Source organism: Leptidea sinapis, chromosome Z (assembly GCF_905404315.1).
Source record: "Leptidea sinapis chromosome Z, ilLepSina1.1, whole genome shotgun sequence".
In the NCBI taxonomy this organism is placed as follows: Eukaryota; Metazoa; Arthropoda; class Insecta; order Lepidoptera; family Pieridae; genus Leptidea; species Leptidea sinapis.
The window spans coordinates 20,280,708-20,300,422 of NC_066312.1; the positions used below are offsets into that span (position 1 = coordinate 20,280,708).

The 19,715-nt window shown below is 32.8% G+C and overlaps 1 protein-coding gene across 2 annotated transcripts in view; it reads right to left on the reverse strand.

The window, feature by feature from the left end:
• The window catches only part of LOC126978681 (glutamate receptor 1-like), a 136,917-nt gene that overhangs the window by 96,587 nt on the left and 20,615 nt on the right, over positions 1-19,715 (reverse strand). For both annotated transcript variants that reach the window (XM_050827680.1, XM_050827679.1), the window contains exon 2: positions 10,597-10,749. In XM_050827680.1, the coding sequence (XP_050683637.1) occupies positions 10,597-10,749 (153 nt within the window). The remainder of the gene's footprint in view (positions 1-10,596; positions 10,750-19,715) is intronic.

A 19,715-nucleotide genomic window follows, 5' to 3' on the forward strand; every position in this document is an offset into this window, starting at 1 on the left:
ATAATTGAACAAAAGTCATCATTATATGTAAAGTCAAACATAAAATATAGTTTGTAACATGAAAGGATACTGAATGTTATCATACAGCTAGAGGCATATTTCTACAACCGCTTTATAACTGGACAGTTTTTTACAATGGGATAAAATGGACCCAAATGGAAACATTGTTCAAATTTTAATATTTTGTCCCTCACTGACCCAAGACAATGACATTTTATTCTAATATTTGATTTCATCTGCAGAATTTTTTTGTTACAGGGACGTTAAATATTGGAACAAGATTCAGGCCTTAATCTATTTCTGCTTTGAAATATTTTACCAAAGCTTAAGCCAATAACGTACTGAGTCACATCATTAAAATCGTTGTGCATGACTCAACAATTTTTTCATTATATTTATAACCAGATGATCGAATTAATATATTTGTATCATAATCACCGCGAGATATCGAAAAAACATCTATTATTTATGGAAGAGGAATACAAATGAGCCTACGGGTCACCTGATGTTGTGATCACCGTTGCCCAACTTCTCCAGAGGAATCACAGGAGCATTGCCAGCCTTTTAAAATTTGTTTTTTTGAAAATACCTATATTGTATCGTCTTTGAGACACCGCACAAAAAATCACAGCTTGGTAGTATGTGGAAGAAAGTACCTAGAGATTCGCACTCTGGAGTATGCCACATTTCCAAATAGTGGTCACGTCTCACGGTGCACGTCAATCAGCTCTTTTTTACATCAAAATCAAAAAAAAAATCAAAAATTTATTTATTTAGCATTTTAGTAAATAGTATTTGTAGGACTTCCCTTTTAAGTTCGCAGAACCTGTGTTAGGGAAGACCGCTCTTTCCAACGGATTACATAAGAGCGAAAAGTGGGCTTTGTGGTGGGAAGTGAAAAATCAACCTGTCTTTTGATGAATTCATCAAGATAAGTTCATATTCCTTGAAAAGCTGATCAAATATATAAACTCAATACTCTACAATTGATAATACTTGTGTTTTTTAACAGTGGGAGGCTCCTTTGCACAGGAAGTTGGCTAGATTATGGGTACCACAACGGCGCTTATTTCTGCCGTGAAGCAATAATGTGCTAAGATTACTGTGTTTCCGTCTGAAAGACACCGTAGCTAGTGAAATTACTGGGCAAATGAGACTTAACATCTTATGTCTCAAGGTGACGAGCGCATTTGTAGTGCCGCTCAGAATTTTAGGGTTTTTCAAGAGTCCTGAGCGGCACTGCATTGTAGGGCGTATCAAATTACCATCAGCAGAACGTCCTGGTTGTCTCGTCCCTTATTTTCTTAAAATAAATTAACTGAAACGTTATAAAAATTATTAGGAGGTCACCATTGATGTACAATAAACAACAAGATTTACAATCACGCTCGAATATGGTCAAATAAAAATTGCCCATGCTTTATCGAGCTGTCGGGTTGTGTAAATGCTAGTTTATTCTAAGTCTATGGTAGCAATAATAATTACTGCCAGACTTGAAGTATATTATTATATACTTCACTATTGTGTCGGCACTGTAAAAAATGCCAGCTAATAAAGTAAAACCTCCAATTCATTAAGACTAATTTGCATAATTTTATGACACCAGGACCTTAACTTGACTCTCTCAATTAGAAAGAAAGAGAGAACAATTAAAAGATTATATAAAGCTTTTTAAATAATGAAGACGAAAAAATGTAGGTTCTTGAAGAAGTACGTATTTGCTTTAGAGCAAAATATCCTGGGATGAATTTAATTTTAGACAATTCACTTTATTTTCGAGTTCATTAAATTTAGCCCCTGTGACAGGCTTTTAAGAAAATTAAGTTAGGGTGCAATTACAGGTGTGGAGGTGGGAAGAAAATAGGTTAGCCACAGACAACATTAACAGTGGATTTATCATAAGATGGGGACAATTAATCGTGACATGAATTTCACTAAGGCTTTTAAGAAACGTTTTACGATTGTAATGCCTGTATCTGTATTTTAATGGAACAAATTTTTTATTTATGTTTTGTTTGTTTCAAGTTGCTTTTCTCCAGATATATAGGAATAATGTATTGAGCCTTTTTGTACTGTACCTGTACATGAAAAGTAATTATATACCTTGTTTTTATGAATAAGCCACAATATGATATGACAAAATAATTTAAGCAAATCACACAGGGGTTTAAGGTCGGCTCTAAAAGAGACTAGCCCGGTGAGAGATAAGTTAAGTAGAAAAAAATGTACAACCACTATTGCTTCCAATTTTTAATTGAGCAAATATACAAAATACATATACAATGAGTAATTCAATATACAAGTTTTTGCGGACGCACTACTTCCCATCACTTGAGTCTCTTGCCCATAAGGGGCTTAGTACATAAATACATTTACAGAAGAAATATAATTTATATTTATTCTATGCCCATAAAGTTAAATTTTTTACACTATAATATAATTATTCCCCGTGAGAAAATGATTAAAATGTTTTTTTTTTTAATGGAAGAGGAGGACAAACGAGCTTACGTCATCGCATGGTTGGTATATGGTCACCGTAGCTTATACTCTTTTATAACACCAGAGTCGAATAAAATTACATTTGTTTCGAAAACCGAAAACACAATGGTTCGTGTCGGATGAGGTACAAACATGTAAATTGAATCGAATCTATAATAATATCTCGAATATGAATAAACTGAATGGGTCTGTTGACGTAAGTAGATATACCTAGTATGTAAGTAAACGCAAGTTACATTAGTGATCTTGAAAGTAGTCATGACGTTTGAAACAACAATGAAATGTTGAGAAACATGAAAATCCACGAATCGTCGTAAATCTCTGATTATTTATGTTAGAGATAACGATAGAGTTTTCAACGTTTTAGCCAAAATTTATTAATTGAAACATTATTTACCGATATTTCCCATGCTTTGCGGAAACTATGTATGCCCATTGTCTCGTAATTCAAATGAAATACTATGCATGGTTGCATAGTGGTGTTGATAAGAACCCTCCAAGCACACAAGCACAAAATTCGCAATCCCGAAAAATTTATGCATATTATTCGTTTAGCTATTGCCTTTTTAGTATAAATATCAAAAGATACATCATTGATTCTCTAAAATATTCTAAAACTCTATTTTCCAATACATGAATACCTATTTGATAACGTCTCAAGCAGTTTGCATCATTTTCAAGATAGCAACGGCTCGTTATTTACATATTTCCTATACCGAAATGTCTATTGAAAAGCTATAGAACTAAATAACAAATTAAAGTTTTTTAGCATATGCACACATAAAATACGATTTGTTCAAAACAAAATATTGCTTATACTTACAATAACTACGAGTTTATTTACAATACTTAATATTTTGATTACGCGAAATTGAAAATGTAACTAATAATGACATCAAACAGCACAAAAATATAAAGACCCATTAAACATGTACCGTGAACATGAATTTGAATACAAACAATACCAAAATGCGTTAATATACATATGCTTTTTTTTTTCTGGAAAAGGAGGGCAAAGTAGAGTACGGTTCACCCGGTGATAAGTGATCAACGCCACCCACATTTTCCCGCAATAATTGAATTATTATTATATTCAATGTAAAATTGTTCTTTAAACTAGCTGTACCCGCTACTTTACCAGCATGGAGTTTAGACCCATCGCAACATGTTATTATAAAGCGCACACGCCATTATTCAATATTATAAAAATATAAAAATTTAAATAAAAAAAAATATTGTTCATTGTTTGACATTTTGGGCAGTTTATTGAGTTGGTTCGATAATGATATGTGTAAGTGAAGCCTCACCAAATTTATAATCTAATGATACTGTAATCGGAGATGAATATCCAGCTATATGCGACAAGGAATTATTTGAAATACTACTATGATAAAGAGCGATGAATAAAATCAGAGAAAGCAGTTCGCACTTAAATCTATCTAATATAATCTAGTGAAATATTCTAAATTTCGTATTTGTTTTTTTTATGAACATTTGGTACTCGTAACAAGCTTACCGAAGGCTGTAAACGTTTTCAATTACATTTGAAATACACTGCATATATCTGATAGCGCTAAATAATTTTGAGGATTTATTTTACTTTTAGTGATTTCTCAAATTTATGATTTATCACAACGAACGATAGAATACGCCCTATGACGAGATGATATCCTTTTCTATATTATACAGTAGGTAAACTAGCTAGCAAAGTATGTAACATTTTAATTTTTTCCTATCGTATTCAATAAATTATTTTAATTTTCAAAATTTCCGTTGTAAACAATTTGCGATATCTAATTTATCTATAGTTGTTAGATTCGTTAAATGGTTGTGCTGTACGAATAAATGTTCTTTGTGAAAGGCGCTGTGAATAACTGCGGATGTTAAGGAATGTATAAGCAGCCTAGCGAAACTCTCTAAGAAAAAAGTGATTCACTCGATTGTATGAAACGTGCAGTTATTGATCGATTGACAAATGACGGCTATAATCTTGTAAAAAAACGGAGATAGCTACTGCAGGTTTCGTACTAAACTTAATTTAAATTTTTCCTTAGGAAGTCCCGTCTCTTATTACGTAGTATTTACATCCTCTTTGGATATAAGAACGCAACAAAGTTGTTGGAGCTTATGACAATAGTTTTATCATAAATTTATAAAGGATTCATGAGGTGCTTTATATTCGCAGTAGCTGAGCAGCTGGATAACGTAATGCCTATCATTAGTGCTAATAATCGCGGTAGCGGTCTACCCTCATCCTCTTACAGGCAATTTGCTTTTGTTTCTCCTTTTAATTTCCGTGTCAGTATTTTCGTTTTGTTCTCATATTTTCAAGGGAAGCGACTTATGTTGCCACTTTTTCTCCCTGTTTTTAAATCGTATCTTTGCCAATGGCAGCAATAAAAGCGGCAAGATAAAGGCGTGATAAGTTAAGCGTCGGCGAAAGAACATCTGATATTTGTATTTTTGGAATATTTCGGCTGATCTTGTGAATAAATTTCTGTTGTAGGAATTTAAGAGATGGACAGAATTTTAGATAACGTAGAAACATCTTAATAATTATTTCATTTATCAACTTGTGATTTTGCATACAAATATATTAAGATAAGAAATAAAATAAAGAAAATCCTACCATGATAAAATTTTTTGAAGTTCACTGCTTAAATAATTCTTGCGTAAAGTTGATGTAATAACAAATATTTCACCTTTTAACTGTATATTATTTTAGAAATCTTATTTAGTCATTATAACTAATTATCTATTAAGACTTACTAGTGGGAGTGTCAGCTCCTGTTTGTATGAACAAACCTTAAAACAAACGTTAGCTCATCGTTTGATTATTTTTTTAAATATTATGTGATGTGATCCTTGCCTACCGCATAGTAACAACTGACCTGTGTTTTAAAAGTGTCAAGTTTAAATCCCGGTAGGTACAGACAACATTATTGTCATGGGTACGAATGTTTGTTTCTGACTGTTGAATTTAAAAAGTGAATTGTTTTTTATGTATATCATCAGGCTGATGTTTATATAGTATTGTAAATATATATTATTTTCTGGCACTATAAAGCACACTTTATGCTAGATTTGGGTTAGATAAATTGATCAGAAGTGCATCACTTATTTATAAACATTTCAATTTTACGTTGCAAAGTAGAGTTTTGATTATTAACACTTATATAGTATTTCATTTTATAATTTACATTATAGACGTGAACTTGACTATTGCATTGGATTGTCTTAGCTTAAGATCAGCATAATTTTAGCTTTCTTATGACTATAAAAATGCAATCAAAGATTATGCTAAGCTTACACTCAGTTAAGTTGTAAATAAGTAAAGTCTGAGTACGCCCTATAAATCTCTGCCTTAGTAACTGCATAGTATTGGCTTATCAACACATAATCTTTGTATAATATCCCTCTCTGTCTTACAGTTTAATATTTTTGAGGATAAGGGGACAAACGAGCAAACATTTAATACCTATGTATCCCTTTCAATTCAGTTTAAGTTCAGGTCTAGACTACACGATATCAATTATAGTAACAATGCGTCTGATTCGAGTAAAACAAAATAGATAATATTGCAAAAAATATTATAAATATTTGCATCTATTGCATGATAGTTACCTGTATGGTAACTTTTTGGATTTTATCAACATCTTTATTTCTTTATACGTCAAAGAAGCTTGTTTTATAATTCTTAATATGAAACGCAAATCGTGGTAACATTATGAAAGCGTGCCTTCCAAAACTTTCAACGTAAAAATACAAGATCATGTTTCACAGCATAAAAATGCGTGTATCTCGAGTTTTGTGTACGTAAATTCACCGCCCCCTAATGCCTTATACAATGATGTATGAGCTGTACAGTGAAAAGTATATTCGCGTTAAAATTAAGAGTGTTTTTACGATGAGTATAACCAAATGTAGTATTTTAGGGTAAAATTAGTGTTTCTTTTACTATTTATTATTCCGATTTGAATTTTTTTTAACTTGTCCTTCAAAATAACACGAGAAATACGATAAGGTTCACAACAGATCTAAGTAACCACTTACCAACCTCAAAACTAACAACTTTACTTACTCATTTTTAACTTAACTTTCGCAAAACCTGCACGATACAATGCAGGGGGGTAGGGAAGATGTTCTACTTACTAGCAGCGCTATGTGCTTCACGCTACAGTCGCCCTTTCTCACTCTTTCTCAGTCAGTGTCAATCGCTTTCTCCCTCAAAAAAAACCTCCTCCTACTCCTCTTCTTGCACAAAAACGTCCCACATTTTCGTGACGCTCTATTGCGTTTCATCTTTTAAAAATTTACCCTCATGCGCGCAAGGAAGTTTTACTTCAATACCGTCCCACATTTTATATTTATATATTTATATTTTTATGTAAAATATATTCTGATGAAACATTTACAGAAATCGTAATGAGTTTCTAATCTCTGACTTTCGTAGCACCACAGAGTAGGTATACATACATACACATAGTAATATTAATTTGGATTGATTATTCACACGTTCCTATCTCCATTACGATGAGAGTAATTTGGTTAAAAACCCGAAAAAAATTCTCCACGGATAGTGAAAATTATCTATGTCCCAAAACTGTTCTAGGTACACAAGGTAGGATGCATAATTTCCTCAATATTGAATTGCGTATACTCTGAGCGTTATACTCTTTATTTCAAAATGAGCAAAACGTGTACATCGATTCAGTCATTTCCGCTCACTCAACGTAAATCGCAATCTTGAGGAAAAATTTTCTGCAGCCATACTACAAGTATGGTTAGCTGCGGAAATAGTTCAGACACTCGCCATCTCAAAGGAAAACGTATGGTACGGTACACTCCTGCTATGAAAAATTGAAACGAAATAGATTATTTTATAATATTACATTGATGTATAAAAGTCTTGAATCATCTGTCAACACTGACTGACATCATAGTAATTATTAAAGTGAACTCAAACCAATAATGCGCTATACTATAATGGATAGTAATTGTTAAGCCAAAGTAATTAACTCCCTAGCTGTAACTACGTATAATTTGTATGCGCTTTGAATAATAAAACGTAACTATTGTGATGTTGTTCTCTATATATAAAGTCGAACAATTAATCCTGGACGCATTTGCACTGATATTGAATGGACACACGCTCAATCATAGAATAGACGCAATGAACTGACGATTATATTTTATCGAAATGAGTTTTACTTGTTTCCATTACATTCAGTCAGACAATATCTGAATGTGGTTCTCTCATTGTAAAATTTTGTATGGATAGAATTTAGGTCTTCTAACAGTAGGTATATAATAATTTGATGATTGCAATTACAAATATAAATGAATATAATCTATGTAACAGTAATTCTTTATTAGTTTATGAACATTTACCTGGAGTATTCACTAAATCTGATTCTAAGCTTAGCTTATGACTCTTATTCAGCATTACCTGAGTTTCAAAGTACTACAAGCTTTATTAAGCGATATCTATATTTTCAGTTAATAGTAGGTAATAACAAATAAACGATTGGTTGAATACATCAATTATTTCATAGTATTTGTTATTAAGGCGACGAATGTTAAGACTTTTACTACTTTTATGCTAACCCATTTTAAAGCTACAAATCTAATTTCTATCCCCTTCACTGTTTCTTCTGAATATCAGTGATGTATTTCAAATCAGTTTCATTAATTTCAAGCACGCCACTCATGCAACCACTTTGTGGAATCATCAGCTGGCTTTTACATTCCAGGACCGATATCACTTAGGTACTTTCAAGTCTAGAGCATACTCCCATCTCATAATATCAGCAAAGCAATGCAGAGTGGCTCAAATTGTCAGGGACCCAGTGTTCTATGAACGGCTGGATCACTTGGCGTTGCATAAAGACGTTGAGTCATTGTGTGTCTTCTACCACATTAATCTTCTTCTTCGCGTGCCTCTCCGACTAGCGAAGGTTGGCGGTCAGCTTTGTAGTTTTAATTGTTTGTCCTTCGCGAGGCGAAGTAGTTCTGCCGCACTCGCAATGCCAGTCCACTCTCGGATGTTGCACAGCCAAGACTTTTTTCTGCGACCTACGCCTCTTCTTCCGGCAACTTTTCCCATCAAGATGAGTTGTAGGAGTTTGTACCTCTCGTGCCTAAGCACGTGCCCCAAATATGCGACTTTCCTCATCTTGAAAGTTTGCATGAGTTCGCGTTTTTGATTGACGCGGCGGAGAACTTCCACATTTGTGACCTTGTGGGTCCAACTTATGGCCAACATACGTCTATATGCCCACATTTCAAAAGCTTCTATACGTTTTCTGAGGTCTTCTTTTATAGTCCACGCCTCACATCCATATAGAAGTATGGGCCACATTAATACGAGGATACAATATGACATGGTTATCTTCAAAAAAAGCGCATGTACCTTCCTTAAGGGCCGGTAACGCTATGATACCTCTGGTATCTGATCACTTAGCACCTGGAGACCCGTGAGCTCGTTTGTCATCCTATACCATATAAAAACATCCCTCGAACTCTTGTGTTGTTGACTTAAACGCGGCCTGACTCTAATAAACATTTCACTTACTCTAATCTTAAAAAATACATGTTTATCTTTAGTCAGTTGAAACATGAAAAAAATATAATATTAAAAATAGTATTATGCTATTTTACTAGGCAGGGTCAATGCGGAAAAAAGCTCCAATTCAAACATGGAATTTCTGCTCTTTAATTGCAAAATATTGTTGGTCATATCGAATAAATTGCAAAAAAATACAGTTGTGATAGTGATGCGCCAAAGTAAAATAAAAAACGATTAAAGCAATATTTTTAAAAATTAAATTCAGCTACCATATTCTTTACCAATTATGATATTTAACTCAAGAACTAGGGTTTGCCGCGTTTTCGCTTGCATTGATGTCCTTAAATAAGTGTCAAATATCATTGAAGTGAGAATAAAATTATTAATCTTACTTTTTTCTGAACAAGTTCTCAAATGCATTTCAGAATTCTATAATTCAATTTAGTTTAAAAACTGCTATATTAAAACGCTTGTTACATGGGCCCATGGTGAATATTAAGACAGAATATAAATACAGATTAGATATAAAGATATATTCGATTATCTATTGCGAGGAGAGGCGAGGAGAAGCGAATAAGAAAAACAAATTGTAACTGTACATGTATAAACAGAAGTTAATACGTAGGTTCAAAAGTTAAATCAAATTAATAATTATTATGCGTCCTGCTCGTCTCGTCACTAATTTTCAAAAAAAAATAATAATTATAAAATAGTATTAAAATAAGAAAACTTATCTAAAAATCGTATACTTTCTTACAATATATGTATTTGTTGATTAAGTGCTCATCTATTAATATTATGTCTATATTATTAAAATAATACAGCTGATTGGTACCAACTATAATGCATTGCTTTGCTGAGTACAGTACTGAAGATGCATGGGACATGCAGGTCATCTCTATGGAAATCGACCAGTGCACCGGAAGAAGCTTGGGTTTTCTATCAAGTTCTCTCTTGAGAAGTTCGCGAACCTTGTTCCTTGATCTTTTATTGGGGGTTAACCCCACAAGACTCTCTTTAATGACCTACCCAGTATTAAAGCATCATCTGGAAGGTAAAGTTTAATTGGCTTCGAAGAAACTGGAGTTCATAAGTAGAGCAAGGCAATACTTCAAGCCGGCCCATTTCTAACGCTCTACAAAGCACAGGTTCAGTAACATATGAAGTATTGCCCACATCTTTGGTCTGGTGCACCCCAATATCAGCTTAAACCATTTGACCGCATGCAATACAATGTTGCTCGAATTTTCGGGGATGCTCGGTGAATGGCTAGATCACTTTCTTCCACGTAAAACCATAATAATATAAGAATGTAAATACAACATGGGTTCTTTCGTACATTTTTCTAAATAGCTGGCAGCACTCATCTGTGCTAGCCCTCAGCCCTACAATACTTGCTTAATATAAAATACTTCAGTATTTGCATAATAAGGTTTGGTAGCCAGAAAGTAAAAAAAAATGCTTAAAAATACCTATCCAGGTGATTTCTTCACTCTTTGGAAATCTAGTGTAATTGTAGGAATACTTACTCAGTCGTGAGAGTTTGAAGGCATCAGCAGTGTTAATGACATCGACGTAGGCTTGGAGCTCAAGGCGACGGGTACTAATGTTCTGATTGTGGACAGTCATCGCGTATTTGAAAACATTCTGAATCTCTTCCGTGTTCTGGTCAAATATTGCTCCTGTGAACAACAAAAACATTTTTAAGGCATGCCACGAAAGTTTATGTTGAACTAATTGTTCTTTGCTAATGCTAAAGAAACAATGAAAAAAACTTAATAGATTTTTTCATTCTGTTTTTGTTTCTCTGAGCCTGTATTTCTATTCTAAGTTAGCACATATTATCATTACGAAATGCATTATAGTCTCACATTAAATATTCCACATATTTCTATCAATATATTCTCATATCCCATACCGAATCCAAATACATATTCTAATTTTATTTTTCATCACATAATTATGAATAAGCTTATATTCTAAGCTTCTATATCTACATAATAAATTACAATAAATTCTATAAAATAACTTAGTTATACACTAGCACGCCAAGCTAAATTCACTTGCGTTAAATATAAGGTACACATATTATTCTATGTTTTAATTAAGCAAAGGAAAGGAGGCCTTCATGAGTTATATATTTTGCAAACTAAGCGAATATTTCATATAAAAGCACTGGCTGTGGTGATTATTCTTAAGAAGCACATATTCAAGATATACATTCACTTTATGTAATTGCTTTGAATTATTTTTATAGACATTATTATTTATAAACGTAATTGTTTCTTATTATTTATTTTCATGGCCCAATAATTTCTTAGTTAATACACTAGTGTAAAACGTAAATTACATCGTACGACTTATCTTTTTAGTTACCCGTATCCTCGTCAGTGGTTTGATATACGACCATTGACCAAATCAGTTATCTGAATCACTGAACTTCGTTCGCTCCTTTTAATGTCTTCTAAGCTTGCTATCCTTACTTAAAGTAGCCAATCACACGTTTTTCCCGAACATTACGAAGTTTCATCGAGAATTTTCTATAGCCTTTTACCAATAATTCTTCTATTTGTAGCATTTTTATATCAAACTCTACGTTCAAGTGATATTTTCTCGCATTTCATATATTTTCGCTCTGTGAACTGATTTCTGTAAATGCTCTGGTCTACAATGGCACAAAAAGTTAATGAACTTTGAATCAAGTTAATGTTTCTCTAAGAACGAGTGTTTTATTGAATTAACTCTGTAGATTAAAAAGAATTCATGTAATAGAAAGTTTGTGGAAATAATGGTTTCTTTTGTTGTGTCCTCCAATACTTCATTATGATTCAAGTAAATATATTCACGTTATTAGTATTATTACAATAATTAAATGAAAAGTCAATTAACTTTTGCATTCCTAAGACGTAATATTATATGAATTTATATTAAATAAAGATAAACCTTTTTTCTTAAACTTATAGTGTATCTCAGACATTTTTTATAAAATATTATTGAATAATATTATCTAATTGATCGTATTTAACCTTTTTCTCATATTTCTAAGAAACGTCAGTAAAGATTCTAAATACAAAAATAAATATTTATGTAAACATATCGATAAAAATTGGTCAGCATCAAATTATTTAAATATGAAACGAACGCAAAGACTACCCTTTACTGCTGTTAGCAGTGGTAATTAATATTATTTTGATGTAAATAAATGAAATTATGAACGAATGGTTTAATTAAATGCATAATATGATGAAAACATGCTGCTCATTATTTAACATGACACAATGTAGATAATACTAAAAATAATTGTGTTGTTAAGAGTTTTAGCGATGAAGGGGATTTGTTTGCCTGTGAAGTGTCTTACTTACCTGCAGACTCTCTCGTAACTTCATTAAAAGAAGATTAAAGAAACTTTTTCAGCGCTACAAAAGTATTTTAAGCTTTAAGCTTGGCAGTGCCGAGGATTTTATGGTAGATAATAGCAGTGCAATATTAGTGCAATAACTGTCCATGTTTTTTCCAACAAGATTGCTACTGTTATGTTTAATCTTTTGTGTGATTCCCAACATTTCAGTGCAATTATTTCTTTTGTGCTGAATTATTGCATACGTTGCTACGAACGAAATTATAATTTTGTTGCAGCATTTCGAATGATAATTCGAAAACAAAGTAGCGAATTAAAATGTTACTTTCGCATAGTTAAATCGCATTACATTTCTGTTCAGATCAAAATTATTTTGTGCATTTCTATTTTTTTATATTTTAGTTTACTTTGTATGTTTTTTGTTACAATATGAATACGCTCTTTTGTTACAAGTACTCATGCAATGTACACTTTTGAAATTAATTCCATAATTTGTATGTACACAGAAGATAGTTCCGTGACTTTGCTTTGTGACCGTGAATCCGACGGCAGGACTCAAATGAAATACTTCTGTTGAAAATCAACAATGAGACGACTTTCTTTGGTGATGTATGTCAGTAAGTGTACAGTAAATATAAAAAACCATTAATTTCGCCAAGAACTCCATGTATGTTGATAATCCATTAATTTAGAAAAATACTATAAAATTCCAAGAGGATTCTACAACTCTTTTGATGTATAAATGTGGTCATATTTTATTATTACTCACAAGTTATGATAAATCTGTCCTCATTTAGTTAGATCACTTGTACAAAAAATAACTCCCGTGATGCCTATCAGTTAAAATCGTAAAAAGATTGTAAATGGCATCGCACTAAAGTGGCTGTTCAGTTAGAACTCGGAGCTTTGCAAATCCTTCAATTCATTATTTGTAAATGATTGATAAAACGAAGTGGCTCTGTGATCTGTTAGTGTAATTGATCCCAGATAAGTGAGTATATTGAGTGTTAAATAACGTGCAAGAGAGAAGAATTAAATTGAAAGTTTTAAGTTTAGTGTTTGAGAAAAATTTTCCAGCGTGTATGTATTGTACGTGACGAATGTATTACATAATGGATGAGAAACACAGAATGTCACTTTACACATTACAAATCAACTCAAGATCTTCGCAATCCAAAACCTTCACAAGATTCTCGCTACTTACGGGCCCAACAAAGTTTCTATCAACAATGGTTAGGAAAACTGCCTCTGAAAACGACTTCATTTATGCTGAGTAACATTGATAATATAATATGTATAAATTAACGCCTTACAATTTGTAAGGTCAATGCATTGATTAAAGTTTACCTTTTTTTATTAATGGAGTACATGTGACTAAGAAATTACATACCGTTCTATTGGTAATACAATTCTTTACAAATTAGTAAAACAGTTTTGTTTTACTCACAAAAATAAAAATATATCATTAGAATAATTTCTTATTATAATGTTAATACAAATGAAAGAATTAAATCTATAAAAAATGAGCTGATAAATGAAGTAAAGAGAAAAATTAAAATTAACAGCACTGAAGAACGAGGGGCAGTAACTTATTTATGGGTTCCCAATATCACAAAAAAATCATATTCGATTGTAAATTTAATCAAGAAATGGGTTGTCAAAAAGAAATAAGGAGAGAAGGGAGGGAGAAAAGAAAACTTAAGCTTAATTTTTATAATCCGCAATTTTTTAATTAAAACCAAATCTATTGGTTTTGTTTGATAAAGATACACCAAACAATAGTTTTAAATATTTTAAGTACCAATGGATCTAATAAGTGGCATCCAGGAATATACGAGATATTTTATTCATTCATAGCTTATAAAAAAAATGCGCATACTCTAAGCGTATATAATAATATGCACGAATATCAATAAGCTAACTTAATGGGCTTATCAGTTCATGGTTCGTTCCTGAAATAGAATCTACTTCAAAAATATTTTATGGCTGTAGGTAGGTATGTATCAAGTAATATACTGCCGTTTTAGAGAATGTATTTTTCAATATTATTATTAATTAACATTAATGTTATATATTATATTACACAAAGTATACAGTTAAACATTAAGTAACAATAAAAATGTTAGACTATTATAAGTTTCAGCAAAATTTTACCGAATAAACTGAATTTTAGCCTTTCGCCCCGTAACCACGAAGCACAGAGACGGCGTTACGAGATAAATTCACTGAGAAATGCATTTCCTGAAATATATTATTCCAAGTGAAATGCAACATTCATTGAATCTTCCTTATCGATTCTTTGAATTCATTTCCATTTTTATTTCACCAACTTGTGGTAATAATGCACAAAATATTTAAGTACATTTAAAGATGTTGTAGATAAAGTGAGCTTAGTATTATCTATGTATATAGGCTTCTTATCTTACATTGTTAAATATCCAATTAAGGAGTTTCGATATCCACTTTCTGGCCGATGATGATCACCAGATTTTTCGATGGAACCATTTCAAATGTACTGAAACCATAACCGGTTCCACTTCAGTTTCCCTGAATTTATACTAGATTCAATCATCAGTTAAGATTTTTTAAAACTGAACCAATTCAGGAGTATTGATACCTACGCATTCGAACAAAACATTCAAATCATTCTATAAAAGGTTAAAATATGACGTTAAAAACACAATTGATTTGAGGACCTCCTCTTGATTTCGAAGTCAGTTGAAAATACAAAGCGCACAGCAAAGCACCGTTTATTGGATCCCAGTCAACCATCAAATATCAAAGAGGCGGTCAAAACTTTAAAAGCATTTAATAGACTTGAAGTTTCATTTTGTGATTACTCTGGCTGTGCTCTGTTATTACCATTGCTTACAATCCACTATTAAGGAAGAACAAAGCTGTGCAAAAGCAAAGCTCACAGTACAAACACGATATTCGAATCCAAGTCATAATTATCAGCGTAGATCCATTGTTTACAGAGTGAGTTGTAGATAAGAAGATAGATGTTTCAGTTGAAATAAATTTGACTTTCAATATTATGAGGCAAACAAACTAAAAATGAATGCTTTAATATATTTAAATCTAGCTTCTGTTCTGTCACTAATAAAAATGCCTTATTCATTTTATGACATCACTACTAATATTATAAATGGGAATGTAATTTTGTTTGTTATGCTTTCACGCCTAAACCACTGAACTGATTTTGATAAAATTTAGTACTAAGATAGGCTAGAGTAAAATAAAAAAAGAATAAAACTAATACTGGGTCTCGAAATCTCGAGCAATTGCCAATTCCGTGGCCATCTGGAGGGCAAAGCCAAACTGGCTTCAAAGAAACTGGGCGTCATAAATAGAGCACGGCAATACTTCAAGCCGGCCCACATTCTAGCGCTCTACAAAGCGCAGGTCCAGCCTCACATGGAGTATTGCTGTCATCTCTGGTCTGGCACACCCCAGTATCAGCTCGATCCATTTGACCGCGTGCAACGCAGAGCAGCTCGAATTGTCGGGGACCACTTAACACCAGGTGACCCGTACGCTCGTTTGTCCTCCTACTCCATAAAAAAAAAGAGTTTGAAAAAGGGCTTAAGCTATCTTTTCTTGCGAAAAAATAAATGGAGGGGTTTAACTAGGGGATGGGGGAGTGTATTGAAGTTCTAGCATTTTATAAAATTTCGGCCTGTATGGAGATGAAATAGGGAAATATAAATAATATAAGTTCATATGGCCCATACGAAGTCACGCTTTCACGCCAAATTCGATTTTGATTATATTTGGTACAAAAATATAACGCTTTGAAGCTATAGGAGTAAATTAAGAAAAATATATTGTTTCCAATGGTGGCGGGCTTACAGCTATTAAACCTGTAAAATCTTTATGTGTCAACAAGGAATAAAAATGTATTAAAATAAGTAATTATCCGGAGCAGTTTGCATTATGCATTGGCAAAGTTTTCTAAAAAATAAAAAATTCTGCTCAAAGTAACTTCTCGACGCGGACGAAGTCGCGCAAAAAAGCTAATAATGTAATAAATAAAAAATAGTTAAATTGGCTACCTTTGGCTTTGTGCAGACTTTTAATGTATAGTCTAGTCACGCATCTATTGATATCTCAAGGGGATCTATGTCGGAGTGTAGCTTAGACTACGTTTCTTCAAAAACAAACCATTATTTGTTATCCAAGAAGTTCAGATCTGGACTTAAGGAACAGTCCTCAGCTCTTTAATAGTCCAGAATGTTGACTTATATTTTTTCACGGAATAGGAGGACAATGTGCGTACAGGTGTTAAGTGATCACCACCGCCCACATTCTCCTGCAACACCAGAGAAATCACAGAAGCGTTGCCGGGTTGTCCTTTAAGAAAGGTGTACGCGATTTTTTTGAATGTACCCATGTAGTATCGTCCCATAAATACCGCACAAGAAAGCTCTTTCCACAGCTTTGTACTACGTGGAGGAAATCTCCTTGAAAACTGTGGAGGACCTGTGGAGGACCGCCACACATCCAAATGGTGGGGATGATATCCTAACTTGTTGCGTTTCATGCAAATGTGGAATTCGGCGGCAGGAATCTGGTAAAACAACTCTTCAAAACACTCCCCGTGATAAATGCGGTAGAAGACACACAATGAAGTAACGTCTCTTCGCAACACCAAGTGATCCAGCCGTTCACAGAGCACTGGGTCCCCGACAATTCGAGCTGCTCTGCGTTACACGCGGTCAAATGGATCGAGCTGATACTGGGGTGCGCCAAAACAGAGGTGACAGCAATACTCCATGTGTGAACGGACCTGCACTTTGTAGAACGCTAGAATGTGGGCCGGAAGTATTGCCGTGCTCTATTAAGACGCCCAGCTTTTTCGAAGCCAATTTGGCTTTGCCCTCCTGATGGTCACGGAATTGGCAATCGCTCGAGATTTCGAGACCCGCCTGACCAGTATTTCGATACTAGGAAAGGCTTTAAGGGAAGTGTGTTGTGTGCGAAGAGCAGTGATACGACAAATGGGGTTTGTTTACTTACTGAAAAGATCAAAGTATATTTTCTAAACACGATCTTGTACAGTGTCTTGATACATTTTGGCTACATTTTCACCCGCGTAACCGGACAGCTAGCGATCAAAATGATCGAGTCAATCTATACAACTGTAAGGATTCATATAGGGCTTGTTCTGTATTTTGAAGATAGTACAAATCTGTAGCTCTTCTTTTATAATAGGTGAAAAAGGTGCAGTGCATCTTAATTTCTTGCGAAAAAAGCTTTCGAAGTATCTTAAATAATATAACCAATGAATCCATATCCATTTAATGCAAAGGAATCTTAGCGCTTCTGTTATTATTGTAATGTGTGTTATTCCATTATTGTGATTAAATATTAAACTTAAAAAAACAAATGGCACGAAATGATCAACGTACTAACGTGATAAACGCATTCCAAAATTAATTATTAAACATTTTTAGTTTTTAAATTGTAAAAATATTTATGGTCAGACTACTCTAAACTACTAATATAAAAATAGTGTATAATTTCATAAACTATTATTTATTTATTATTATTTACAGTTAAAAAAAAACTTTTTTGAAGTGAAAATATCTGTAGCGACGTTGAATACTTTTCTTGGTATGGGTATAAAATGTAAAACTCGCGTCAGGAGACGTGACCTATTCGAAAATTCGTAAGACAGCCGTTGAAGTTATGGATGAAAGTTGATTTTTCTAAGAGATTAACTTTTTAATGTAAAATAAATTTATTGCAATAGTCTTCAAGTGTTAAATTTTTTATGTAATATAAATTGTCATTTTTGTGAAAGATAGCGAAATAAATTAATGTTGTATTTAACCACATAAATACTCTAGTACTTTTATACTGATAAATTAAGCGATTCGTCCGAAATTATTCCCTTACCATTCCATAATATACAAAATTGCACAACAATAATGTGCAAGATTTTACATTTACCAGCACTCCCTGATTGCAAACCGTTATTTTTTTTTCTTGTCACGTGGAAAAATGGATTGTTTTAAAAATAATGACGTAAAATAAGACGGCTTGCATCTGTGTTTTGAGCGAATATGTGGTTCATGTAGGTACAAAATATTCAGCGTATATTTGTAACATAGTTATTGTAAGCACTTGGTGTCTTTGATAAAACTCAATGAGTCTCCGCTAGTACGTATGGATCAACGAAGAAATCTACGCGACGTCAATCGATTTCTCAGCTTAAGTTAATAGGAATTGCTATTTTATATTCTTTGAACTTTAAATAGAATATAAGTCCACTAAATTCTGTACAAAGACAGTGGGATGTTGGCATATAAAAGTTAACGGAAAAGGGCGCGGGGACTTCAGTCTTTATCGGCCACAGACGTGATAGTGAATGCGTAGAATTATTGTTTTTTTTTCCATGTTTGTCCCAATATTTGATAAGTTGCTATTTATATGGTATATCTAGACTATATTTGCAAGACATTAGCATAATTATAATAGTATTTAATATAGTATTTGCTGATATACATTCGACTTGAAATAGCGTTCATTCAAATTTCATAAGGATTTTGAAGCGTTGTTTCCCTTGTCTCTTTTATTGTTTACTTATTTTGGAATATATTAATTTACTTAAAAAATTATTGTTAACAATATTTTTGTAGTTATTTTGTCCTAGTATAGCATAGTTATATTTTATATCATACACAAGCGATCTCGCACTTCAAGGTTGATCAAGGTCAAGGGAGCCTTTCTGAATGAATACCTTATATTATTTAAATGAAAGCTAATATATACATATTTTAGTTTTGTTTTAGAAAGAACATATAAAGATGATTATAAAACCACACACTAATAACTACAACTAATATTTTTCGTTGAAAATACTTATTTATTCTTAAATATAACATAACGTATTTCAACTCTGTGTCTTATGTGTAAAATAAAATAAAACACAATATAAAAAATGTGCAAGCCTTATAGCTTGTTTTAATAGCTTTCAAATAAATAAAATCCTAACTATAAGCATTCTTTTGCTACACGTAAATTAACATGCACGAATACACTTTCGGACGCGAAAAATTCGTGCGCCTAAATCGCTCGAAAATCAACGGAATTGAATCATATGAAATTGAATATTCCATCAAGCACTATGCCCCAACTGTAAGCTAAATAATTTCATTAATTTTCATTCCATCTTTCTTATCTATTATATGTTTTTCAAGATCTTGCCGACCGCTCTTCAGAATAGTTGACTGCTTTTTTGCCATTTTGGCCCATTAAAGTTAATAGACGAATAAATCGTCACGC